Source organism: Yarrowia lipolytica, chromosome 1C (genome assembly GCF_001761485.1).
Source record: "Yarrowia lipolytica chromosome 1C, complete sequence".
Taxonomy (NCBI): Eukaryota; Fungi; Ascomycota; class Dipodascomycetes; order Dipodascales; genus Yarrowia; species Yarrowia lipolytica.
In genome coordinates this window covers 2157164-2177745 of record NC_090772.1, presented here as the reverse complement: position 1 = coordinate 2177745, position 20582 = coordinate 2157164, and the positions used below count along the sequence as shown (strand labels likewise).

Below are 20582 nucleotides of genomic sequence, written 5' to 3'. Positions count from 1 at the left end.
TGTATAAGTAGCTCGTTCTCAAAATTTATTATGCTATACGTATGTAACATCCTAACCACTGGTGATAGCAAGACCCAAAACGGGCTTGGCATCCTTGTTTTTCGTATCCTTGTTATTGTCAATGTCAATTTCAGCAAGGCTCTGTGTGAGGTCTTTGAGGTTGTCTCGTGAGGTCAGAGGGGTCGTATCTGCGGTCACGCTATGATCGTCTCCTGCAGGTTCCTCACTTAGGACAGAGGTAGTGCTAGGGTTCACAGAATTCTCCTCATAAATAGACGCAAACTTTCGCGTATGATGTCGGCCAGCTCCAGGAGTGTAATGGAAAGGAGGGGGCTGGTGGTTGTACTGTCGGCTCCCGTTACCATCATCCGACACCGTATCATCCTCACCGGAGTCACCAGATCCGTTCAAACCTACTAGAGTGCCACTGTACGCTGCGTAATGGTCCATTTGGGCCTTCGCAAGATACTGGGCCAACGCTTGGTTTCCGGGCGTGTGAGGTGCCGGCACCTGAAAGCTCATACCGAAGGGGTTCTGCACGGGGTAGAGTCCAGTGTTGTCAAGCACATGCTGGTAATCGTACTGGTAGTGCTGCTGAGGTTGGGACTGGTGTCGCTGGTGGTGCTGATTGTGCTGTGCCTGCTGCTGTGCCTGCTGCGCCTGCTGCTGTGTATGTTGGGTCTGCTGCCCAAGGTGTTGCTGTGGTTGTTGCTGCTGCTGTTGCTGAGTATGCTGAGAAGGTTGCTGCTGGGACTGGGACTGGTTAAGTTGTGGGCCTTGTTGGGGTTGAGACTCATATTCTTCAGAAGAGCCTCGATCCGATCGTGACCGAGACAGGCTTTGTCGGTGCTTGTGGCCCTGCTGATGGTGTGCCTGATTCTGCTGTTGCTGGGGATACATTCGAGGAGGGTTGCCGCATCGATCCTTGCCAAAATTTATCTTGAACTGCTGGTACTCGCTCTTCTGTTTGATACCTTCGATGGCCTTAATGGCATTGGCCAAATTGGTGAAATTGACGAAGGCACATGACTTCTCTTTGAGAAAATTGATTTGCTCGATGTCACCGAACTCAGAGAAGTCAGCACGCAGTTTAGATTCCGGCCAATTGTCGTCGATATCTCCAATGTAAACATTTCTGGACGCGCCAGCAGTGACAGCAAGGGCAATGGGTGTGGGAAGAGGACCTGAGTGTTTTCCCCAGCCAATTTTTAGTCGCTTGTTGTGAATAGTCAATCCCTGGAGGTTGGATAGAGCAAAGAACTGAGCGGCTGCAGTAGGGTCCACAAAAGTCACAAAACAAATGTGACGCTCAGGAATGTACCGAATATGATGCAGCAGACCTCCTCGAACCACATTACAGATCTCCTCCGTAGAGGTCTCAGGATGAACATTTCCCAGATACACAGTTCTATTACCAGCATTGCCGGCTCCACCGGCCGCAGCAGCCACGGCGTTGGCAGCAGCTGACTGCTGGGAAAGCACATTCGTAAGGGCGTCTCTGTCCGTAGCAGCGGCCATCTGTTCATATCCAGGGGCGAGGCCAAGGTACTGAGCAGCGTTCTGTTGCTGGGTTTTGCTGACGTATGCACACCGATCCTTGCCGTAATGCACCTTCCGTTGAGACCAAATCGGATCAGCTTTTAGTTGTTGCACGACCTTGACAGCAGTGGAGATGGACAAAAAGTGCACAAAGCCGTATTTCCGATCGCTAATAAGCTTCACAGTGTCGATAGGGCCGAATTTGGCAAGCTCATCACGGAGGGCGGCTTGGTCCATTTCGTCAGGGAGGTTTCCAAGGTAGACGTTTCGAGAGGCTCCCTCCTGCGAGACAGCAATTGCGATGGAGGGGTGAACCGTTGTAGGCTTGCCCCAGCCAATCTTAATATCCTGGCCATGGATGGTGAGCTTCTTCAAAATCGCGTCCGAGTGGAAATGTGCAGCTGAGTTTTGGTCGTAAAAGGAAACAAAGGCACATGTCTTCTCTGGTAGCATGCGAACATTTTCTACCATGCCGGATCGTACATGATTCAAAAGCTCTTCAGGAGTGCACTCGGTAGGCACATTTCCAAGGTACACAGTTCGAGAGGGCTGGCCTTGGTCGTCAGAAACGCCACCGGAGCCGTTGGCGGTACCGTTTTGTTGATGAGCTTGGTGGGGTTGGTGAGGCATAATATAGCCCATATGACCGAAGCTGTCGTGAGGGTAGTCGAAAGTAGGGTACATGTAGTTAGATCCGATTCTGGGTGAGGTGCGCAGCAGCGGCTGCCGCTGCTGCTGCCGCTGCCGCCGTGGGAAAAGGTCCAAACTGGGGACCAGGAGAAAACTGACCTCCGGTGGGGGTTCCTGGGTTGAAGGGAGACCCCACAAGTAGCTGCGAAGGCAGCAAGGGTGTAAACTGCATGTCCATGGTGAAAAGTAGCGAAGAAGAGAAGTGATGGGAATGAAGGTGTAGATAATGGCGCCGGTATGAAGTGGCCGTGGAAAAAAGAGAAGTGGTGTAAGAAGAGTGAAGAGCTCAGCCAAGTTTATGGCGTCTTGGGGATGAAAGAACACCGGGTTTCAGAAGCCCGGAAGAAACTGGAAAAGCAGAGCACGTCCACGTGAAAAGGCACGTCGTCAAGCACGTTGAAGAAGAAAAAAGAGAACGTCGATGCGGTGAAGGTAAAAAAGAGTGTCCTTTTGACCGTTCGGTGACAAGTGTGAATGTGTACAAAATTTAGTTGCACTAACTTGCACCTCACTCACCCCTATTCCCACGATAACTAAGGTTTCTAAATATAAACGCGGCAGGGTGAATGAGACAAAATGATCGTGGCCCCAACACGCGTCTAAAAGTCCTTTAAATGCTAGCACTAATACTTTTGATCTTTTTATTCATTCTCTTAGGTTACCATTTTGAATCGCATTCTAGAGAATCCATTCATGATCATATTGGACAATGGATCCACTTGTCGATCTAGTTAGGCACAACAGCAGTTCAACGTGTTCAACCGCAGCAGCACGAGCCCAAAAGCCAAAATCGGGTCTAGGATGCTGCCAGCTTGGACTTGCGTCTCTAGGGCCATTACGCAATAAAAAGCAGTTACAAGCACAGTTCCATACATTATCAACTATGCGTGAAAATTTGTTGATACAACAACAGGGCGAGATAGCTTGGTCAGATTTAGTTATACACCTGGTATTGTACCGAACCGACTTATGCGTACATACCATGGTCGTCTCCAGGATTGTGTTTTTCATTCACAATGTTGTTTTGGTCGCGGGCGCATTCCGACTTCGCCCCATCCTTCTGCCTAAAGCCGCGTGTCAAGGGATGCCACATGCATATCTCAGGTGTCTGAACTCTGAACCCGTAACCATCGAGTTTCATATTTGGAACAAGGCTTGCTGATGCAAGAAAACAGACAACCCGTAGACACTCGTACTTCCAGGTACAGGTACAAGTACAGTACGATACCAGTCAAGCAAAATTACGAATGGGATACCACGACCGCCAAGGACTATCCTAATTTAATACAGGTGAAGTACCGGATGTACTGTACTAGCTCACATCAACTCCAAGTCGGGCTCTCGAAACTATTTTTGACCTGCAAGGTGGGGTTTGACAAATTAGACCGCCAATAATACTTGTACTTAGAGCACTAGGAAGCGATGTCCCTTATATGCACTGATATAGCACGGATGTGCAATAGATCTCTTCTGTCACCTGCAAGTGTACATACTCATACTGCTCCAGCATGTTCAAGCACTGTGGACCGTTTTGTGACTGTTGTCGTATGGACACTATAACAAATGATTTTCTTGTACTTCAGCAACAGGTACAGGTACAGAATGTACAGTATGTACAGTACATACCAGTAGTTGTACGAGTATTGTATAGTACATACTGTAGCCGCACGATACCATTGATGCATCTTTTTTTATTCATAATCATCATTCGCACATTTTTTGGCGTTCAATGAAATTAATAGTTGAGACTACAGTACTGTAGAAGTAGTGAAAAGGGTGGACTAGCCATATCAATATGGGCAGAGCGATATCACACTTGTCTGACTTGCTCTCTCCTCCCGTTTATGCACATACGGAAATGTGTTGATTATGGACTCTCACCTTGGCAGGTTCCTCACTCATGAGAGAAACTAGCTGGTCGTGGACGAGCTGTCTGTCCTGTAGATGGTGTATCTGCTGATATAGAATCTATTTCTAGAATGAGCATGCACACTTCTGGTGTGTGCTACTATCGGAACGTGGTGTTCCAAGAAGTGGGTTGTGGAAGTCGTTAAAAAAAAATTCTAATTGATCATTCATACATAGGATCTTCACACCTCCCGTATTATATAGTATTGTATCAGAGATTTAGACCTATGGTCTCTCTACTCGTACCGCGGAGGAAAAACAAGCGGTCATTACTTTTGAAGAGGATATTGATAGAAGAATGTGTAATCCTTGTAGTTGTACTGTATGTACTAGTACATACTTCTCGTATAAGCACTCATCTACTTACTGTACCAGTAAGATGCCCTGTACATACTGTGCTGTACTTGTACAAGTATGTATGTACTGTATTGTACTTGTACCTGTACAAGACAGCACATTAATCACTCTCGACTGTGGCATCGGAATCCAGTTCGATGGGCTCCTTTGGGTCAGGGTTAAGAAGGCCTTCCGAGATCGTCTCTTCCTCCTTCACCATCATTGCAGGTGAGTTGGGTTTGAAAGGCGGGAGATGCTCGACCTTTTCAGCTAACTCAGGAATGACGAATTCCTCCTTCTTCACGTAGTCGCCGAATCCATCGCTAAACTCCCCTTCGAACTGACGCATCTTTCTCTTCTTTGTATTCAAGAGAGCCGAAAACTTGTTCACCAGTTCCTTCTCATATCTCCTCTTCTCTGCTATGAGGCTCTGCAATTGCTTCTCCAACTCCACGCATCGCCCCTTATACATGTTTGTCTGGATACGCGTTTCCCGTAGAGTCTTCTGAACGTTCGTTCTACTTTCGTCGATACTACGTACCCATGTCATGAGATCCGGATCACCTGTTGACGTCTCCTTCAATTCGATATCACCCAGTCGGGCGACAATGCCGTCGCTTTTTCTCCTTCGGATTGATACACTCAAAGATTTGTCCATGCTATCGTATGAGCATTGAGTAATCACGCTTTCTGCTTCAAATCCCTCTCCGGCTTCGCCCGTAAAAACCCACCGCACTACCTTTTCCCAATCCTCGTCAGATTCCTTGTTTCGTCGATACTTATGCTGTTTCAAGAGACCCTTGTTGATTCGCACTGAGAACACATGTTCGCCTTCGGACCCAGTAACCTCGATGTTGAGCTGTGTAAGATCGCCTTTAGACTGGAACACTGCATATCCGTAGCTGATAGATTCCGATGGAATTGTGAATGTGAACATACCGTGTACTGTGATGATGAGATGCAAACCCAGTATAGTACTCGTATTGTAGATTACAACACGAAATACGATCCTATATACAGTAGTCGGAGAGTGAGCCGCATATACCATGAACCCTTACCCAACACTACAGATAATTTTCGACCTGGCACTCTAAAATGCAGAATGTTGCTACATAGATAAGCCGGATGTCGATGATATTTTAACGTGGTGATATAGGAAGCGCTTTTTGAGTCGACAATTGTTCGTGTACTGTACGTAAATGCGAGCCCGAATGTGGTGATTCATGTGTCTTACAACAATACTGTCATGTAATAAGGTTTTATTAAGTGGTCCCAATACCAGAGTATAAGTATAAGTACAAGTACAGTACAAGTGTATGTATGTACATACTGTACAGTACCTACAGTTGTATGTACTTAAAAATTGATGTGTATTGTGTACTGTATGTACTGTACTCAGATGATGACGATTCTCACCGGCAAAACCCATAACATGTTGCGTCAAAGATAATCAAAAACATATCATTAAATTACATCATGCCAAGGTAGCCCGTCCACCAACATCTGTGGAGGCAGTGCCAGGCGGCATATCGCCACTTCGACCACTGACAAACTGGCTATAGATGCCCTTCAGCTTCAGGAGCTCCTTCTTACTGATGGAAGGAGAAGTCTCATCCAAAGACTTATTCATGTGTTGAGGTTTGATTACAACGACTGCCTTCTTCCGGGGCTTATCATCATCGTTATCGACACCCACAGACATGCCCTTAAACAAGGCTTCCAACTTAGCTGTGACACGAGCCTTCTCGGCTACTGCAGCTCGAGCATTCATTACCTCATTTTGGACAGCTGCAGGATCTTTCTTGGCATCTCCAAGGGTCGTCTGGAAAAATTCAAGACGCTTGTCTTCGAGCGCAGGGGTATCAGCTGCTGTGTCATCAGCAACATCCACAACTTCATGAATAGCCTCAAGATAAGCATTGAACATCACAGCCTGCAGATCAGCCCCAGAAAAGCCGTCGGTCCTTGACGCCACGTATTCCAATTCCACTTCCCCATCCAGGTGCATTTTTCCATCCACAATTGCTCGCAGGATATCCAGCCGGTCTTCATAAGAGGGCAGGTCACAGATAAGCATTTTATCCAGTCGACCAGGACGTAACAGTGCGGGGTCGATGAGGTCGGGTCGCGAAGTGGCAGCCAGAACATAAACACCATCGAGTCCCTCAGCACCATCCATCTGCGTAAGCATCTGATTAACCACTCGGTCAGTAACACCAGTGGAATCGTGTCCTCGCTTGGGAGCAATGGAGTCAAACTCATCAAAGAACAAGATGCAAGGTTTTGCAGCCTGAGCTCGCTCAAAGAGCTCTCGAACACTTTGTTCGGATGCACCAATGTACTTGTTCAGAATCTCAGGACCCTTAATAGAAATGAAGTTGAGACCACATTGCGCAGCAACTGCTGAGGCCAAGTAGGTTTTGCCACAACCAGGGTAACCGTAGAGAAGGAGACCAGAACGCAGACGAAGGGGACAAGATGCAAAAATAGGAGCATACTTGGTGGGCCATTCGAGGGTTTCCAAAAGAACTGCCTTGGTTTCTTTCAGACCACCGATGTCATTCCATTTGACGTTGGATTTTTGTAGCTTAACCCCTCGCAGAGATGATGGCACGAAGTCCTCTAGTGCTTTCATGAAGTCCGCGAGTTGGATTGAAGGGTTTTCAAGTCCAATTTCAATCTGTCTGAGAGCCATTTCATGCTGGGCTCGCTCACTCAGAGTCCACAAGTCCCCAGGCAGGTATCCATCGACCTGAGAAGCAATTTCGAGAACATCATTCTGTGAAAAGGAAACATTCTGGTCCATCAGCTTAACCGCCTCTGACAAGATGGCCAGACGAGCCTCCTTATCGGGAGATTTGAGATGGAAAAGCTCTTCAAACACATGGCCAGTCACAAGATTCATATGAAGGGACTCTTTGGCCTGTGCAGAAGCCACAACGGAAACATGGCGAGACTTCATGATGGGCAATGCCAACTCCAAAAATAGCTGCGTCAACTGTCTTGTTCGCGAAGAATCAGCGTGTTCGACTTCGGCAGGCATCAATGCATCAATATCATCCAAGAACAAGACTGAGGGGGAAAACCAGGATGCCTCAAGAAATGCCTTGGTGAGAATCTCTCTCACAGCCTGGACCCTGTCTTGGGCAATGAGACCGCAGGCAATGGAGACCGTGTGAGTGTGTGACACTTTACATTCCTTCTTGATGTGGTTCAGAACAGCACTTTTACCAGAGCCCCTGGATCCGTAAACCAGGCACCCAATAGAGTCACGAGACAGAACCTCGTTAATTTTGTTCAGCATATTGTCCAAGCCAACAACACGCTTGTCCTCAGATTCGATATTTGAAGGGGACAGGGACGATTCTGATCTTAGAATTTCAGAACCAGAAACAAACGGTATGGGCTCCTCGCCGAGGTAGCCTCCTTGGATCCAGCCCTCTGAGTTTTGCAAACCGATGACACCACCCAAAGGAAGCAGCTCGGGAATAGGAGGTAGGCGCTGAAAATTCGTAATAGGCCCTTCAAGCATCTGCAGCTTTTTGAGCTCTTCCAGCAAAGAGAACTGGTCGTCGGCTGAAACACCATCGTCGGCGTTCTTCTCTCCCTTCAATCGGAGTGATTTTTGCTCTGCAGCCCCCACTGTCTTAGTGATGAAACGATGAATCACCAGCGCTCCAGGCTTTTGAGAAAGAGGCTTAGATGCAGATTCAAATCTAATTACGTGGCCCACAGAGCTAGGGATCCCCAGTGCGTCGGCAAGTGCATAACTTAGCTTAGCATGACCAGTGGGAGAAGTAGTATCGTTAACGAGAGTCGCAACGATCTCGGAAGCAGGATTGATGATATCCGGAGGAACCTCAACCTTAGGCTCAGAAGAGGGTGGCTTGTTTTGAGACAAACTCTCCTCTGACTTTTCCTCTACTGCGATAGAGGCTGCTTGCTGAGGGGACGCTAAATTGGGCGGTGTAATGACCTTGATGGAAACATTTTTCAGCTGGTGAAACTCAGGGGGCAGCTGGGAGACATCCAGGGACACCTCCAAACGTAGATGGCCATCGAAGTCTTCACTAATAGCTCGCCTCAGAGCGTGGGGGCCTCGGCCACCTTTTCTCTTCTGAGATCCAGTAGATCTCGCACTTCCGGACCGTTTCTTCACTTGTTTCTCCTCCTTCTTTCGCTGCTTGGGAGCTACCACAACTTCAGAGTCTGGCGATAGCTTGGCGAATCCTGCTGCTCCTAAATCTGGCTCGATTCGAATAACCTTCAGCGTAGCAGACGTGGTGGAGGACGGGTATACCGTGACTGGCTGGTTGGGGGATACAGCTCGAACCTGATTAATCATCCGAGACTCAAGGTATGCAGCATGTAGTTCGACAATTTCCCAGTCAGCCACGGTGACAGGTTCCAAGTGAATGGTGTGTGCGATCTTGGGATTCAGCTGAATGTCAATGACCACCTGAGTATTGGGCAGTAGATCGATGGATTTGGCAAAAACCGGGTCGAGTTCAATCTTGTCTTTTCCAGAATAATCAGACTTGGATGTCATACCAGTCCATCCGACATAGGCAGTCTGTGTGGTTCTGGTTCCGGATACCGACGGTTTAGACTGCCATGACAGTGATAAAATGACATCTTGAATTGACTGCGTTAGTTTTTCCACGAGGCGTTCATTCGTTGGAGACCATTTTGGTTCTCAGATCAGCGACTCGTGTACAGGACCATCCGCTGAGGGCTTCCTCAAGAGTGTATCACTAATGTGATAGGTAGTCACCCAACAATTATGGGATATCTCAGGTCGTAACAGCAACTCTTCTGATCACCACTAAATGGTCTTGCCAAAAGAGACCATAGGATCTAGGATCGCTCTGGCTCTGGCCCAACGGTCTCATGATCTGTCCTTCATAGTTGATACTCACCACTCCACTGTTGAAAATTAGCGAGGAAAGCGATGTCGGAATGTTAACAAGCCCCGACCTTAAAGGCGCGTACCCTACTAGAGCTGAATGTGCCATGGTTCTGGAGGTGCGCGAGATGCTAGGCTTGTGATGAGAAGTGGCACCCCACTTGGGACAGATGTGGGGGAAACGTGAAAAGAACCTTAATTTTCAGAAAGAAATGCCGAGGTAAATTACCGACTATAGAGGGTGGATATTCTGATGAAGTGATAACAAGTACAATCTCAATGAGATTGTTTCTTACCAGATACGCGTAATTCAGAGCGCCTTCCTATAGCGTAACATTCCATTGAAGATCATGGGGCAATATGGAAAAGACCGGGACGACGCTTTCACAATGGACAGTGGAGTTAAACTTTCGGGAATACTTGGGGTCATCTATTTTGCGTTGGCAATTACTCATGATCATGTATCGGTAAGCTACAAGTAATTACTGGTACAAGTAGCTACTGTCCGTACAGTACTCTTACTGTGCTGTACATACGAATGCAGATTCAAGACCATATTGTCAGGTGCTATGGGTCTCCCGAAAAGTATTATCATAACCTGTCTACGATACATGATGCATGCGTGGCCTATGAGTACACCTGTACAGACGGCGAATACCAGTACAATACCGGTACAGTACTGTACTGTACAGTATGTACTCTGTACTTGTAGCATGTTCTACTGATTTATGATCCCAGGCATGCAATACTGTATGTATGTACTGTACTGTACTGTACATACTGTACTTGTCTGGAAATACTTGTAGGCATGTAGGGGTTGGGGGAGGACCCCATTCTGAGTTTTCACTAATAGAATCTGAGAATCTCGTTGTCGGAAGGTGTCCCTTTCAACTGATGTGTGAGCTGTTATCATATTACACAATATAGAATATAATTAGAAGTACCGGTACGAGTACAAGTAAGTAGCTATTGTACCTGTATGTACTGTACATACAGTAACTACTTGTACTACAGTAAGATAGTAAACGGTACGTTCATGATGTACAGTAAGTACGAGTACAGTACACATAGTCTAATCCACAAATCCACAATTAGAAACACTATCCCGCACCCACAGGCAACAGCGACTGAAAGGCACACAACGTGATGCAATTTCTGGTCATAGTGTCATCCGTTCTTGGGTGGACGTATTTTGCACTATGGAGCTTCTCCTTCTATCCTCCGATCTTGCTGAACATCAAATTGAAGTCTGTGGAAGGTATCTCACTCGATTTTCTCTACCTCAACACACTTGGGTACATTTGCTACACGATATCAACAGTGCTCCTCTATTACAATCACACAATTCGGGAGCAATATGCTGCACGTCATTCTGATCCTTCGGGTGTTAAACATTACCCACTCGTCCGTCTCAACGACGTGTGGTTTGGCATTCACGGTTGCTTCCTCACCCTCCTGACACTCAGTCAAGTGTACTTTTGGGGCTTTAGTCGATCACCACTACAGCGGTTGTCCAAATGGGGCCTATCATTGCTAATCTTCGGTATCGGAATATCACTCGGAACGGCGCTTCTTGTGTATCTGTTCGGCAATTCGGACCCCAGCATTGGACTACAATGGTTGGATGTTACATATGTCACAGGATCCGTCAAGGTTCTCATGAGCACCAGTAAATACTTCCCGCAACTTCTATGGAACTTCCGACGTAAGTCCACGAAGGGATGGTCAATTGTTTCCATTTTGTGTGATTTCGGAGGAGGCATTTTATCGTTGGCACAGCTAATCTTGGATGGTTATATCAATCACGATTATGAGGGTATCTTCAAGAATGTGCCAAAGCTTCTATTATCATTGGTAAGTATTGATTTCTACCGAGACCTGCAGAGCTCTCTCAACTAACACAGATCACGTTAATTTTCGACATCATGTTCATGCTACAGCATTACGTCTGGTACAACGACAGTAATTTCCAAGTAAGTCCAGGAGGCATAGAAAGCCAAAACCACCACTACCACAATCAGCATCATCGTCATCATCATCATCATCATCATCATCGCGAGCACAGCAATCACCACCGCCCATCCTCGCAGAGATTGGGCTACGGTTCTGTGAGCGAAGACAGCGAAGAAGAGCCCAGCCGACTGATGCTGGCCTGAATCGGGGGAAACTAACTTAGCTACCAAAGGTGGAGTAGGTACCTCCATAGATTAGAAAGACAATGCGCTTCTCAAGTTGAACTTGCGTGGTGTAAATGGTGTTCGTGTATATTAAGCTATGTTGTCATGCCCTTCGCCTGACGACTGATTTCACTGTGGCACCATCAAGGTGTGATGGCTTGAAATCCCTACTAGAAAGCAGTCCAGCACTCTCATAGATTCTATGATACTCCTGGTCTTGCGGCAACCCCAGGCGAGTCCACATTTCTCGGACATCACTTATGAGTTGTTGGCCACCAGCTGCAGAAAATGTATTCACCATGATAACTTGTCGAGAGAAATACTCAGACAAAACCTTTGAGAAGTCCTTGAGGATCTGATACATGTCTTCTGCAGATAGACACTTCCTCATAATTCCAAGATATTTGTCCATCGTCTGAATAGGAAGAGACAGCTGGGAGCTGGGCGGCACATTTTCGGGGTCAGGATAATCAACGTTCTTGGACCAGTCGTTCAGCTTGAAGTATTCCTTCATTCCATCCTGCATTCGCTTCTCCAAAAATGCCTTTGCAGTCTGGTACACACGGTCCTGTAAAGACGTATATCCTTTGATGGTGTCATCGAACAGGGTTCCCTCGTCGCTTTCATCCGTGGGTAGCGTAGCGGAGGTCTGCATGGCATCATTGTCGATACCACCTTCTTTTCGCGAGGAGTTGTTGAGAGAGGTTATATCGCGCCAAAGTTCCAGAAAAAAGACGTCCTCACCCCAAACTTGGAGGGTCTCTATCATGAACTTCGCACTTCCAAAAATTCTGCACACCCTCCAGATACCCTCTGATCCCCCCGTTTTCTGTTTATCAGCGGCTCCCACAAGAGCCCTCGACAATAGAGATATGTTCGATTCCAGAAGCAGATTTTGTTCATGCAGTTGCTCGTGATAAAGATCCAAAATTGTCGTCTGAATACCTATCAAGAACTTGAGTCTGTATGTGACACTAGCCAGACTTCTGTAGTGGTCAGTGACACCCTCCAGCAGATCTTTGACCATTAGCGCACTCTTCGTTGGTTTGGTCGCACCTCTTTCCACGCCATCAAAGTCAATTTCCCAAGCGTCGGGAAGCTGAATAATAGCGTGAAACCGCGAAACCGCAAAATTTCGTTCAACATTGAGCCAAATATCAAACCTCGAAGGCGTGAGAATAGACCCTGAAATTCCCACCCAGTTTCCTCTGTTGGGGCTGTAGAAATAACGCTCTTTAAGAGCGGTCTCAAACACTACTGTTTCGTAGAGGAGATGGGATAGCTCTGTAGATGTATCACGGAGAGCATCGAACAACACCGAGGCTTTGCGGATTGCCGATGGAATCAATGCACAGATGAACTCATTGAGAGCTACTTTGTCGCTGTCACCCAACAGAGGTTGCATGTGTTCCTGCAAGAAGTTTTCCTGCTCCTCAACAATGTCTAGAAAGTAAGAATAAAACCATTCAGGCTTGTCAGGTTGGTTCGTATCTTTGTTTCCTTCGAAATGGAACCGTAATCTGATATCATAAGGCGCAGTCAAAACCAAGAAAGCCTGCAGCGGCACCCCTTGGGGGTCAGCTGTCGACTGGGTTCTAAGAGAGCTGTCAAGGAATATCATTTCTTCTAGAGTCGATAGCAGCCGTTCTGATGGCTGAAACTCCTTTGAAGGGTACTGGCAGTTCACCAGCTCCTCTTCTGCCTCCTGCGAAAGTCTTTGAAGCTCAGTGTGCGCGGACCTCTGAAGCTTTTTCCTCCATTGCTTATGTAAAGCTTCCACCGCAGTAGGAACATCTCTGCGGTTCAATTCCAGATATTCTTGAATTGCGCTTTTGATCCTGGCACTTGAATCGGTTTCCGTTGAAGTGTTGTAGTTTTGTTGCAAAGACAGGAGGTTGCCGATGTGGTGTTCAGAGGATGCCAGGTTCTCGGCTTTCTTGATTGCAGTCTGTACATCCTTGTTGGTGTCGACCAGCTCATGCTTGCTGAGGTCTTCCAGTGCCGCAATGATTGATTTCTTGTCACCCTCTTCAACCGAGTCGTGGACTGCCTGTGCATGTTGTACAAGCAAACTGGAGGCTTCATTGTGTGCTTCAGTGATGTCAATGTTCAACCGCTCCTCCTTCTCCAGAAGCTCGGATTCAAGCTGGTCCAAAGACTCTAGATCGGCCAACGTAGCAAATTGCCCATCAAGAAACAACTTCCCAGATATCTTCCCAATATGACCGCTCATGTTCTGTGTTGGTGGTTTTGAGTTGTGTCCGTGATGACAAACAGGCCAATCTGGTATGTAACCTTAATCCCGCTTAAAATTATCACACGCATCTTGAACCACCACTTGAATTTGACATCAGATCAGAAGAGAACACAACATGGCTGGTAGGTATTGTTGGCGCCCACAGAAACCTCCCCCTGCTTTACTAACACAGTACGAAGCAAGAACACTGTCATCAAACTCTTTTCTTCGGCGAAAACCGGTGTCATGCGAACCGTTTTCCGACCTCGTGTGGCTCGTCCCATCACTCAAGTGAAGTATGACCCTATAGGTGAGTTACTGGAAAGATGAGGCTGTCGAGGGCTGAGACCCGTTGCAGTGGATGAGGTGATCGCAGTGGTGTCGCGATGCAGCATCGGCTAGTGGGTGTGGCACTGGACGCTCGATTTCTCGTGATCGTCTCCATGAGATCGTGGTCCCAGAGAGCTGACCACGCCAGTTTACTAACTCAGTTAAACGAATGGTTCTTTTCGAGGAGACGAAGACCCGACGAGGAGCCGTTGAGCCTCGAGGCAAGGAGCCTAAGAAGTCCGATGACTAAGCCATGATTTGTACATAGTTAATTATAGATGTGAAGAGGTAGGATGCTTGTATTTCGTTGTACTGTGACTGGGTCGTAGTTTGGTGACCATGCCCTCTGCGTGATAGGTTAGGGATGTGTGGCTGTACGGTGTTTGCTCTCCATTCCATGTGCTATTGTGCAAATGGGTTCGCGTGAATGCTCACACTCCTGATGAATACAGGGGCGACTGGTCGATTCTTTTTGTCTACCTCAACTCCTTCGAGTTTCACTAGAGCGTCCTCACCATCGATCATTTTCCCAAACACAGTGTAATTGCCATCCAGACTCAAGTGCTTGTCGTAAGTTATAAAGAACTGGCTTCCATTTGTGTTGGGGCCGGAGTTGACCATGGAGAGTATGCCTCTGGAGTTGTGTCGCAGCGTCGGCTTGATTTCGTCTTCAAATTTGCCGCCCCAAATCGACTCCCCGCCTTTGCCTGTACCTGTGGGATCACCCATCTGTACCATGAATGCTTGCGTTAGTCACTCTCTCAGAGGTTTAATGGCACCTAACATAATAGAACGTCGCTTCAGGCTGTATGGTGTGGTTTTACTCACTCTTGATGTTCCTGTGTATCTTTGTTTCATCATATGTGCCCGACGCGCACAGGGCCAGGAAATTCTGTGTTAATAATTGCACGACCACACTGTCACAGTGCCACTCACTTTTGCAGCCTTCGGTACAGCCTCGCAAAATACTTCGACCTTGATATCACCGGCATCCGTATGAAGAGTTACGGACATGTCTGATGAGTTTCGTACTGGTGCCGGTTCTCGTATTTGTAAGGTTATTGGTACGAGTACAAGTACAAGTACATTGTAATATACACTACAGTAAATGAACCCTATAGCTTCATGCTGGATCCCAATATTACACCCAAGTAGCATGCATAAGCTAAAAGTAACTCGCAGCGCACACCGTGCAGATTCATAAGTCTATGATTAATTGAACGCCAATAACCCGGCTTACTACAAGTACAAGTAGGTATACATAGCGGTAATGAATCATTAGAAAAAAAAAAAACAAAAAAAAACAAAACAAACTGTTGTGGATGCATCAACAGTAGTACATAGTTGTACGATGTACTTGTACTTGTAAAAGCAAAAATGTACAATATCTCAGGGAGCGCAACTTTTACGTTCGAAGAACAATGTACCGCGTACCGCATTCTGGATTCTGCGGAACGTCTAACCTGGAAATACGATTTTTTTTTTCTTTCATTTTTTTTGCTTCTTCAAAAGTATGGTAATTTCCTACCATTACAGTTGACACTGAACGAGGGGGGATTGAATTTAAGCAAAAAATTAAATCAAAATACCTTTATGTATCCAGCCCATGTAATAAACAAAAGGATTATATAACAAGAAATAAATATATACCTTTAATGGATCATTAGAATAAAAATAATAAATACGAGAAGCACACCAGAGAAGCTTTTTGATTGCCACTATACCGCTACTTTGGTATATTCTTATTATAATTGTTGAATTTGCAAGATAGAATGTGCCATTCATTGGAGAGAAATCCAAGGAATATGTGGGATGAAATGACTAGAAGTATGAACAATGAGAATAGTACATACTTGTACCTGTATTTCTAGAAGAGAGAAAGACAGTTGAGTGTGTGATTCTCGTCCAATAATAATCTCAATAGTAACGTGTGAATAGCTGTTCTTTGATAGTTGATATTTCTCGATGACTATTTATGTTGTACAAGGGATTTTTTTCGTTGCTGTTGATTTCGAATTAGGCAATGCAGATATCATTTATGCTATCCATATTTAAGATTTCCCATACGCATTTATAACATTTATTCTACATAAATTGTTAAATGAACGAACTGCCATTATAAATTGTTTCCTAAATAGGAAGTGTTTTTCATAAAGCAAGTAAGTTGTCTAATAATACTAAGTAATAAAAATAAGTTCATACAATATATTTTGAGAACATCATTTGGAGGCGGTAGATGGAGTCTGTTTATTATTAAACAATATTATATAACACGATTTTTTTAAATTATTGGCCCGAAAATTAATCAGTGTAGACTGGATCACCTTACAATATTGTGTTAGAAATATAATCTAATGTGTTACGGAAGTATGTGGTATGGTATATACTGGTTGCAAAATTTCCATTTTGAGTCATCTCCAAAAAAATTGATTGTAAAAATTAGAGATTTATGTAAGAATATTTCCACTATGTTTATTTTAATAAATATTTGATATTTTTTATATTAGTACAGTAGATATAATAAATAGTTATACTACTGCTAAATAAGCACCCAATATTTTTATGTCATAAACTTCTCGGAAGATCATTGGACCCCACATGCCGCACCCGTAATGAAGTTGGCCCCAATTTAGGTAATGTTAGCCAATTTAGGTTATGTTAGCCCATTTAGGTATTTTGTTTTCTAGTTATGCCTTTTATGTTTCTTTACTTTTAGTCATATTAACCCTAAAACTACTCTGTGTTCTAATTTTTGTTTAAAAACAAATCGAAATATTTTTTCTGGTGGTTTTTCCGTCTATCTTACAACTTATTATTTGAGCTTTGTTATTATGTATTCTTATCAAACTACTGTAGTCGTTTATACTACTCCGCGGTTTGCTACTGCTTTTTTTTATGTTTTTTATATTTTTTTTTTAAATTTTAATTTTCAAGATACTTGTGTGAATAAAATTTGCCTGTACGACTACGAGTACTACAAATTGAAATATTGTATTCTGCTCATACCAGTAGTTATAGTGTTGTGTTTTTGTTGTATTGATATTTTTTGTTGTATTGATATTTTTTGTTGTATTGATTTTTTTTGTTGTATTGATTTAATGTTGATTTGATTTTGATTTTGATTTTGTGGTACAGTTAGTTTTTCGCCGATCTTTTTTTTTTTTTTCCACCAATTGTACAAACGACATTGGCATTTTTTTAGGTTTAACGTACATAAATATAAGTACGAGTGCACTTGTGCATGCAAGCATTTGATTTGTCTTGTCTACTCTTACCAGATCTTGAGTGCATTCGTGAACAACATTGAAGAATGCTGTGTCGTCAATTTATCAGGACTGCCCTGGGATCCAAAGTGCGTTTACGTCCTTTCCACAGCAGCTCAACATTGCTCGCGAAGAAGCCGGCTAAGGCAGGCAAATCAACAGGTGGTAAAGGGAAGAAAGGGAAAAATACTGAGAAGAAACTCCTCCTTGGTCGTCCGTCCAACAATCTCAAAGGGGGTATTGTCGGTCTTGCGAACGTCGGAAAATCCTCAATTTTCCAAGCAATTTCGAAATCCCATCTAGGGAATCCAGCGAACTATCCCTTTGCTACCATCGATCCCGAAGAGGCTCGAGTGATCGTTCCTTCTGACCGTTTTGACAAACTATGTGACGTTTACAAACCAGAAAATGCCGTGCCAGCGACTTTGACTCTTTTCGACATCGCAGGACTTGTGAAGGGTGCTAGCAAAGGAGAAGGTCTGGGGAATGCATTCTTGGCGAACATTCGGGCGGTCGATGGCCTATTTCAAGTAGTGAGAGCATTTGATGATCCTGAGATTACGCACATTGAAGGCTCCATCGACCCTACACGTGACCTGGAAATTGTGACGCATGAGCTGTTAGAGAAGGATATTGAATTCGTTCTTCGTGCTCTGGAAACAGCAGAGAGATCTGTAAAGGCTGCTGCATCTCAAAAGAACTCCATGGTGTTGACCGAAAGGAAATTTGAACAATCTGTTTGCGGTAAAATACTTGAGCACCTTGAATCTGGGAAGAAAGTGTACCACGGGGACTGGACAAACGACGAAATCCGGTTCATCAACACTCTGACACTACTAACTGCGAAGCCAACGGCATATATTGCTAATGTTTCTTTCGCAGACTACAAAGCTTTTATCACGGGAGGCAAAAAACTAGATAACATCAAGTATCTGTCAAGCATTCGGAGGTGGATCGATGAAAACTCTCCTGGCGACCTATTAGTGCCTGTGTGTGTCGAATATGAAGTGAGACTTTTCGAGAGCTCTGAAGCAGGCGAGGAGCTTGACACTGCTTCAACTGTTCCAAGTGCCATCGGACCCGCAATTTCTTCTCTTAGAAAAGCTCTGAACCTCATCTCATTTTTCACTGGCTCGCCCCGGGAAGTTCGAGAATGGACAATTCGACAAGGCTCCACAGCACCTGAAGCAGCTGGTGTCATCCATGGGGATCTTGAAAAGACGTTCATTGTTGCTCAAGTTACAAAATTTGATGATGTAATCTCCCACAAGGGTGACGAAGCGTCCCTCAAGTCTGGAGGTAAAATTGCGAACAAGGGCAAAGACTACGAAATGGAAGACGCAGACTGCGTTATTTTCAAGGCCGCCAACGGCAAGAAGTAATATCCTCTTCATGCTATATCATGTACATAAATAATTCTATCACATTTTCTTTGTTAAGGCAAGTTCCATCTTGTTTACAAAACGGATAAGAAAGTGGGGAGCTACATGGTGTGCTTATACTTGCAATTTGTACGAGCACAGTATATACTGGTCGTAATCGCTCCCAAGAATAATACCTGGTGTAGAATGCAGTATATATAATCGCAAGGGCACAGTTTTACAGGAAATAGGCACTAATCACGACACTGAGAAAAGATAATAAATATTGCTATGTATCGTAAGGCTTCCATGAACAGCCCGCCTTAACAGTAGCTTCGACCATCAGAACCGGTTCCAGATGAGCACGAGTTGGAAGACGACATACAAATTCGAGGAGACCAGTGGTCTTTTCCGGGGATGGAACCAGATACCTGGTAAATAGTGTTTCCAGGGTTGGTGCCCTGGACGACATGCGATGCATCCTGCGTAAGGCGGTAGAAGGCACCAGCTCGACATTTGTTCTGAGTTCTCCCGTTCCATCCATTCTGACTTCTGAACTTACAGTCGTTGTATGTGTAATAGAAGGAGCCGGAGAGGGTTCCATCAGCCCACATGTGATCAATGTAATCAGTGCATTCGCCAAGGCAGACCCAGTTAACACTTGATGTTTGGGGATAGAAGAAGTCATTGTAGTAGTGAATATCCATGGGTTCGAGGCCAACGTCCCCAGGCCAGTACATGCTGCAACCTCCACGCTTCTGAAGATGAGCAGGGCTCTGTAGAGTGTAGTTCTGGGTGGTGTGGATAGTCACATGAGTATCGATGGCTATGTTCTGGAAGGACTGGGCTGACTCCGCGGACTCATCAGCTTGGTCACGCTCAAAATCACGCTTAAGGGACAAGTAACCGGCCAAATCTCCAGAGTCTAGCTTAGCTTTGAGAGTCTCAGCAAGATCGGCTTCGGGCTCTCCGGAGGCACTTCGAATGAAAATAGACAGAGCAGACTCAGTGTCAGAAGGAGTTATCGAGGTAGCATTTTCACAAGGTTGGACAGCCAAGAGTACTTGGTCTCCACTCTTCTGGTGGTCCACACAAAGTGATGCCAGTGCTGTGGACACCAAAACGGTCAGAATCAAGTTTCTGGAGATCATGTTGGTTTGGTGTAGTTGATGCTTCCGAAATAATGATCGACTGGAAAAAGTCACTTATATGTATGGCAAGGGAAAAAAATAATAATGACCGTCTTTCTCCTGTTTAAAATTTGCGCTGATGCTTGAACAGGTTGTGTACATCTTGGTGTCGATCGTTGTTGTCGATCTTAGCAGGGGGAATTGCCGTACAAGTACTCGTCGTAGCTAAGTGTCAGGGAGATCTTACTTTGCTCCATTGAAAAAAATTAAGCCACGACAAGACAGAGCCGTGACGATCAGTTTTTCCCATTAAGTCTAGAAGGCTGATTATTTTTCGAGGGATAAGTCACTCTCTCTACACGGCACCGTGTACAACGTGCGTCGTGGGGTTATTACTTATAGGGGTATGTATATGTATGCAGTTGTCAAAGAGCTTAAATAGTGATCATCACACGAAATGCTGATGAACCGACTCTGAGTGCTCTTAGTAGGGGAATGATCTTCACACATAGCATCTTGGCAGCAAGGAAAAGTGGATAGGGGCGTTTTTTACAAGTCCCTGAGGAGCACTGATTTGTTCAAGTGGGAAGCGTGAGTATTGTATGTACTCGCACAGTCAAGTATTTCCAACTTCAGGGAGGCTTGGAGAGTGGTGAGTACAAGGAGTTCTGTTCCTGTAGTGGTATATCTCTGTGTCATAAACTGG

General features: G+C 45.2%; 10 protein-coding genes across 10 annotated transcripts; 3 read left to right on the top strand and 7 right to left on the bottom strand.

The window, feature by feature from the left end:
* Positions 1-51: 51 nt before the first annotated feature.
* On the bottom strand, positions 52-2223 carry YALI1_C21755g (uncharacterized protein; the record flags this gene model as incomplete). Its single annotated transcript, XM_501867.2, has 1 exon — positions 52-2223. The coding sequence occupies one exon, from the start codon at positions 2221-2223 to the stop codon at positions 52-54; it is 2172 nt and encodes a 723-aa protein (XP_501867.2).
* Positions 2224-2227: 4 nt separating this feature from the next.
* YALI1_C21732g (uncharacterized protein) lies at positions 2228-4529 on the bottom strand (the record flags this gene model as incomplete). The annotated part of the gene is made up of 2 exons (XM_068282414.1): positions 2228-2514; positions 4505-4529. The coding sequence occupies 2 exons, from the start codon at positions 4527-4529 to the stop codon at positions 2228-2230; spliced, it is 312 nt and encodes a 103-aa protein (XP_068138515.1).
* A 65-nt stretch (positions 4530-4594) lies between these two features.
* On the bottom strand, positions 4595-5521 carry YALI1_C21722g (uncharacterized protein; the record flags this gene model as incomplete). The annotated part of the gene is made up of 1 exon (XM_501866.3): positions 4595-5521. One exon carries the CDS (start codon positions 5519-5521, stop codon positions 4595-4597), a length of 927 nt encoding a protein of 308 aa, XP_501866.3.
* A 426-nt stretch (positions 5522-5947) lies between these two features.
* YALI1_C21682g (uncharacterized protein) lies at positions 5948-9488 on the bottom strand (the record flags this gene model as incomplete). The annotated part of the gene is made up of 2 exons (XM_501865.3): positions 5948-9118; positions 9393-9488. The coding sequence occupies 2 exons, from the start codon at positions 9486-9488 to the stop codon at positions 5948-5950; spliced, it is 3267 nt and encodes a 1088-aa protein (XP_501865.2).
* A 1037-nt stretch (positions 9489-10525) lies between these two features.
* On the top strand, positions 10526-11535 carry YALI1_C21664g (uncharacterized protein; the record flags this gene model as incomplete). Its single annotated transcript, XM_068282413.1, has 2 exons — positions 10526-11233; positions 11284-11535. 2 exons carry the CDS (start codon positions 10526-10528, stop codon positions 11533-11535), a joined length of 960 nt encoding a protein of 319 aa, XP_068138514.1.
* A 124-nt stretch (positions 11536-11659) lies between these two features.
* Positions 11660-13789, bottom strand: YALI1_C21639g (uncharacterized protein; the record flags this gene model as incomplete). The annotated part of the gene is made up of 1 exon (XM_501864.3): positions 11660-13789. The coding sequence occupies one exon, from the start codon at positions 13787-13789 to the stop codon at positions 11660-11662; it is 2130 nt and encodes a 709-aa protein (XP_501864.3).
* A 139-nt stretch (positions 13790-13928) lies between these two features.
* Positions 13929-14372, top strand: YALI1_C21634g (mitochondrial 54S ribosomal protein bL33m; the record flags this gene model as incomplete). The annotated part of the gene is made up of 3 exons (XM_002142997.3): positions 13929-13935; positions 13986-14102; positions 14284-14372. The coding sequence occupies 3 exons, from the start codon at positions 13929-13931 to the stop codon at positions 14370-14372; spliced, it is 213 nt and encodes a 70-aa protein (XP_002143033.1).
* A 152-nt stretch (positions 14373-14524) lies between these two features.
* Positions 14525-15136, bottom strand: YALI1_C21626g (uncharacterized protein; the record flags this gene model as incomplete). Its single annotated transcript, XM_068282412.1, has 3 exons — positions 14525-14865; positions 14951-15014; positions 15059-15136. The coding sequence occupies 3 exons, from the start codon at positions 15134-15136 to the stop codon at positions 14525-14527; spliced, it is 483 nt and encodes a 160-aa protein (XP_068138513.1).
* A 2296-nt stretch (positions 15137-17432) lies between these two features.
* YALI1_C21603g (uncharacterized protein) lies at positions 17433-18767 on the top strand (the record flags this gene model as incomplete). Its single annotated transcript, XM_068282411.1, has 1 exon — positions 17433-18767. The coding sequence occupies one exon, from the start codon at positions 17433-17435 to the stop codon at positions 18765-18767; it is 1335 nt and encodes a 444-aa protein (XP_068138512.1).
* A 302-nt stretch (positions 18768-19069) lies between these two features.
* YALI1_C21578g (uncharacterized protein) lies at positions 19070-19897 on the bottom strand (the record flags this gene model as incomplete). The annotated part of the gene is made up of 1 exon (XM_501861.3): positions 19070-19897. The coding sequence occupies one exon, from the start codon at positions 19895-19897 to the stop codon at positions 19070-19072; it is 828 nt and encodes a 275-aa protein (XP_501861.1).
* Between the last annotated feature and the right edge of the window lie 685 nt (positions 19898-20582).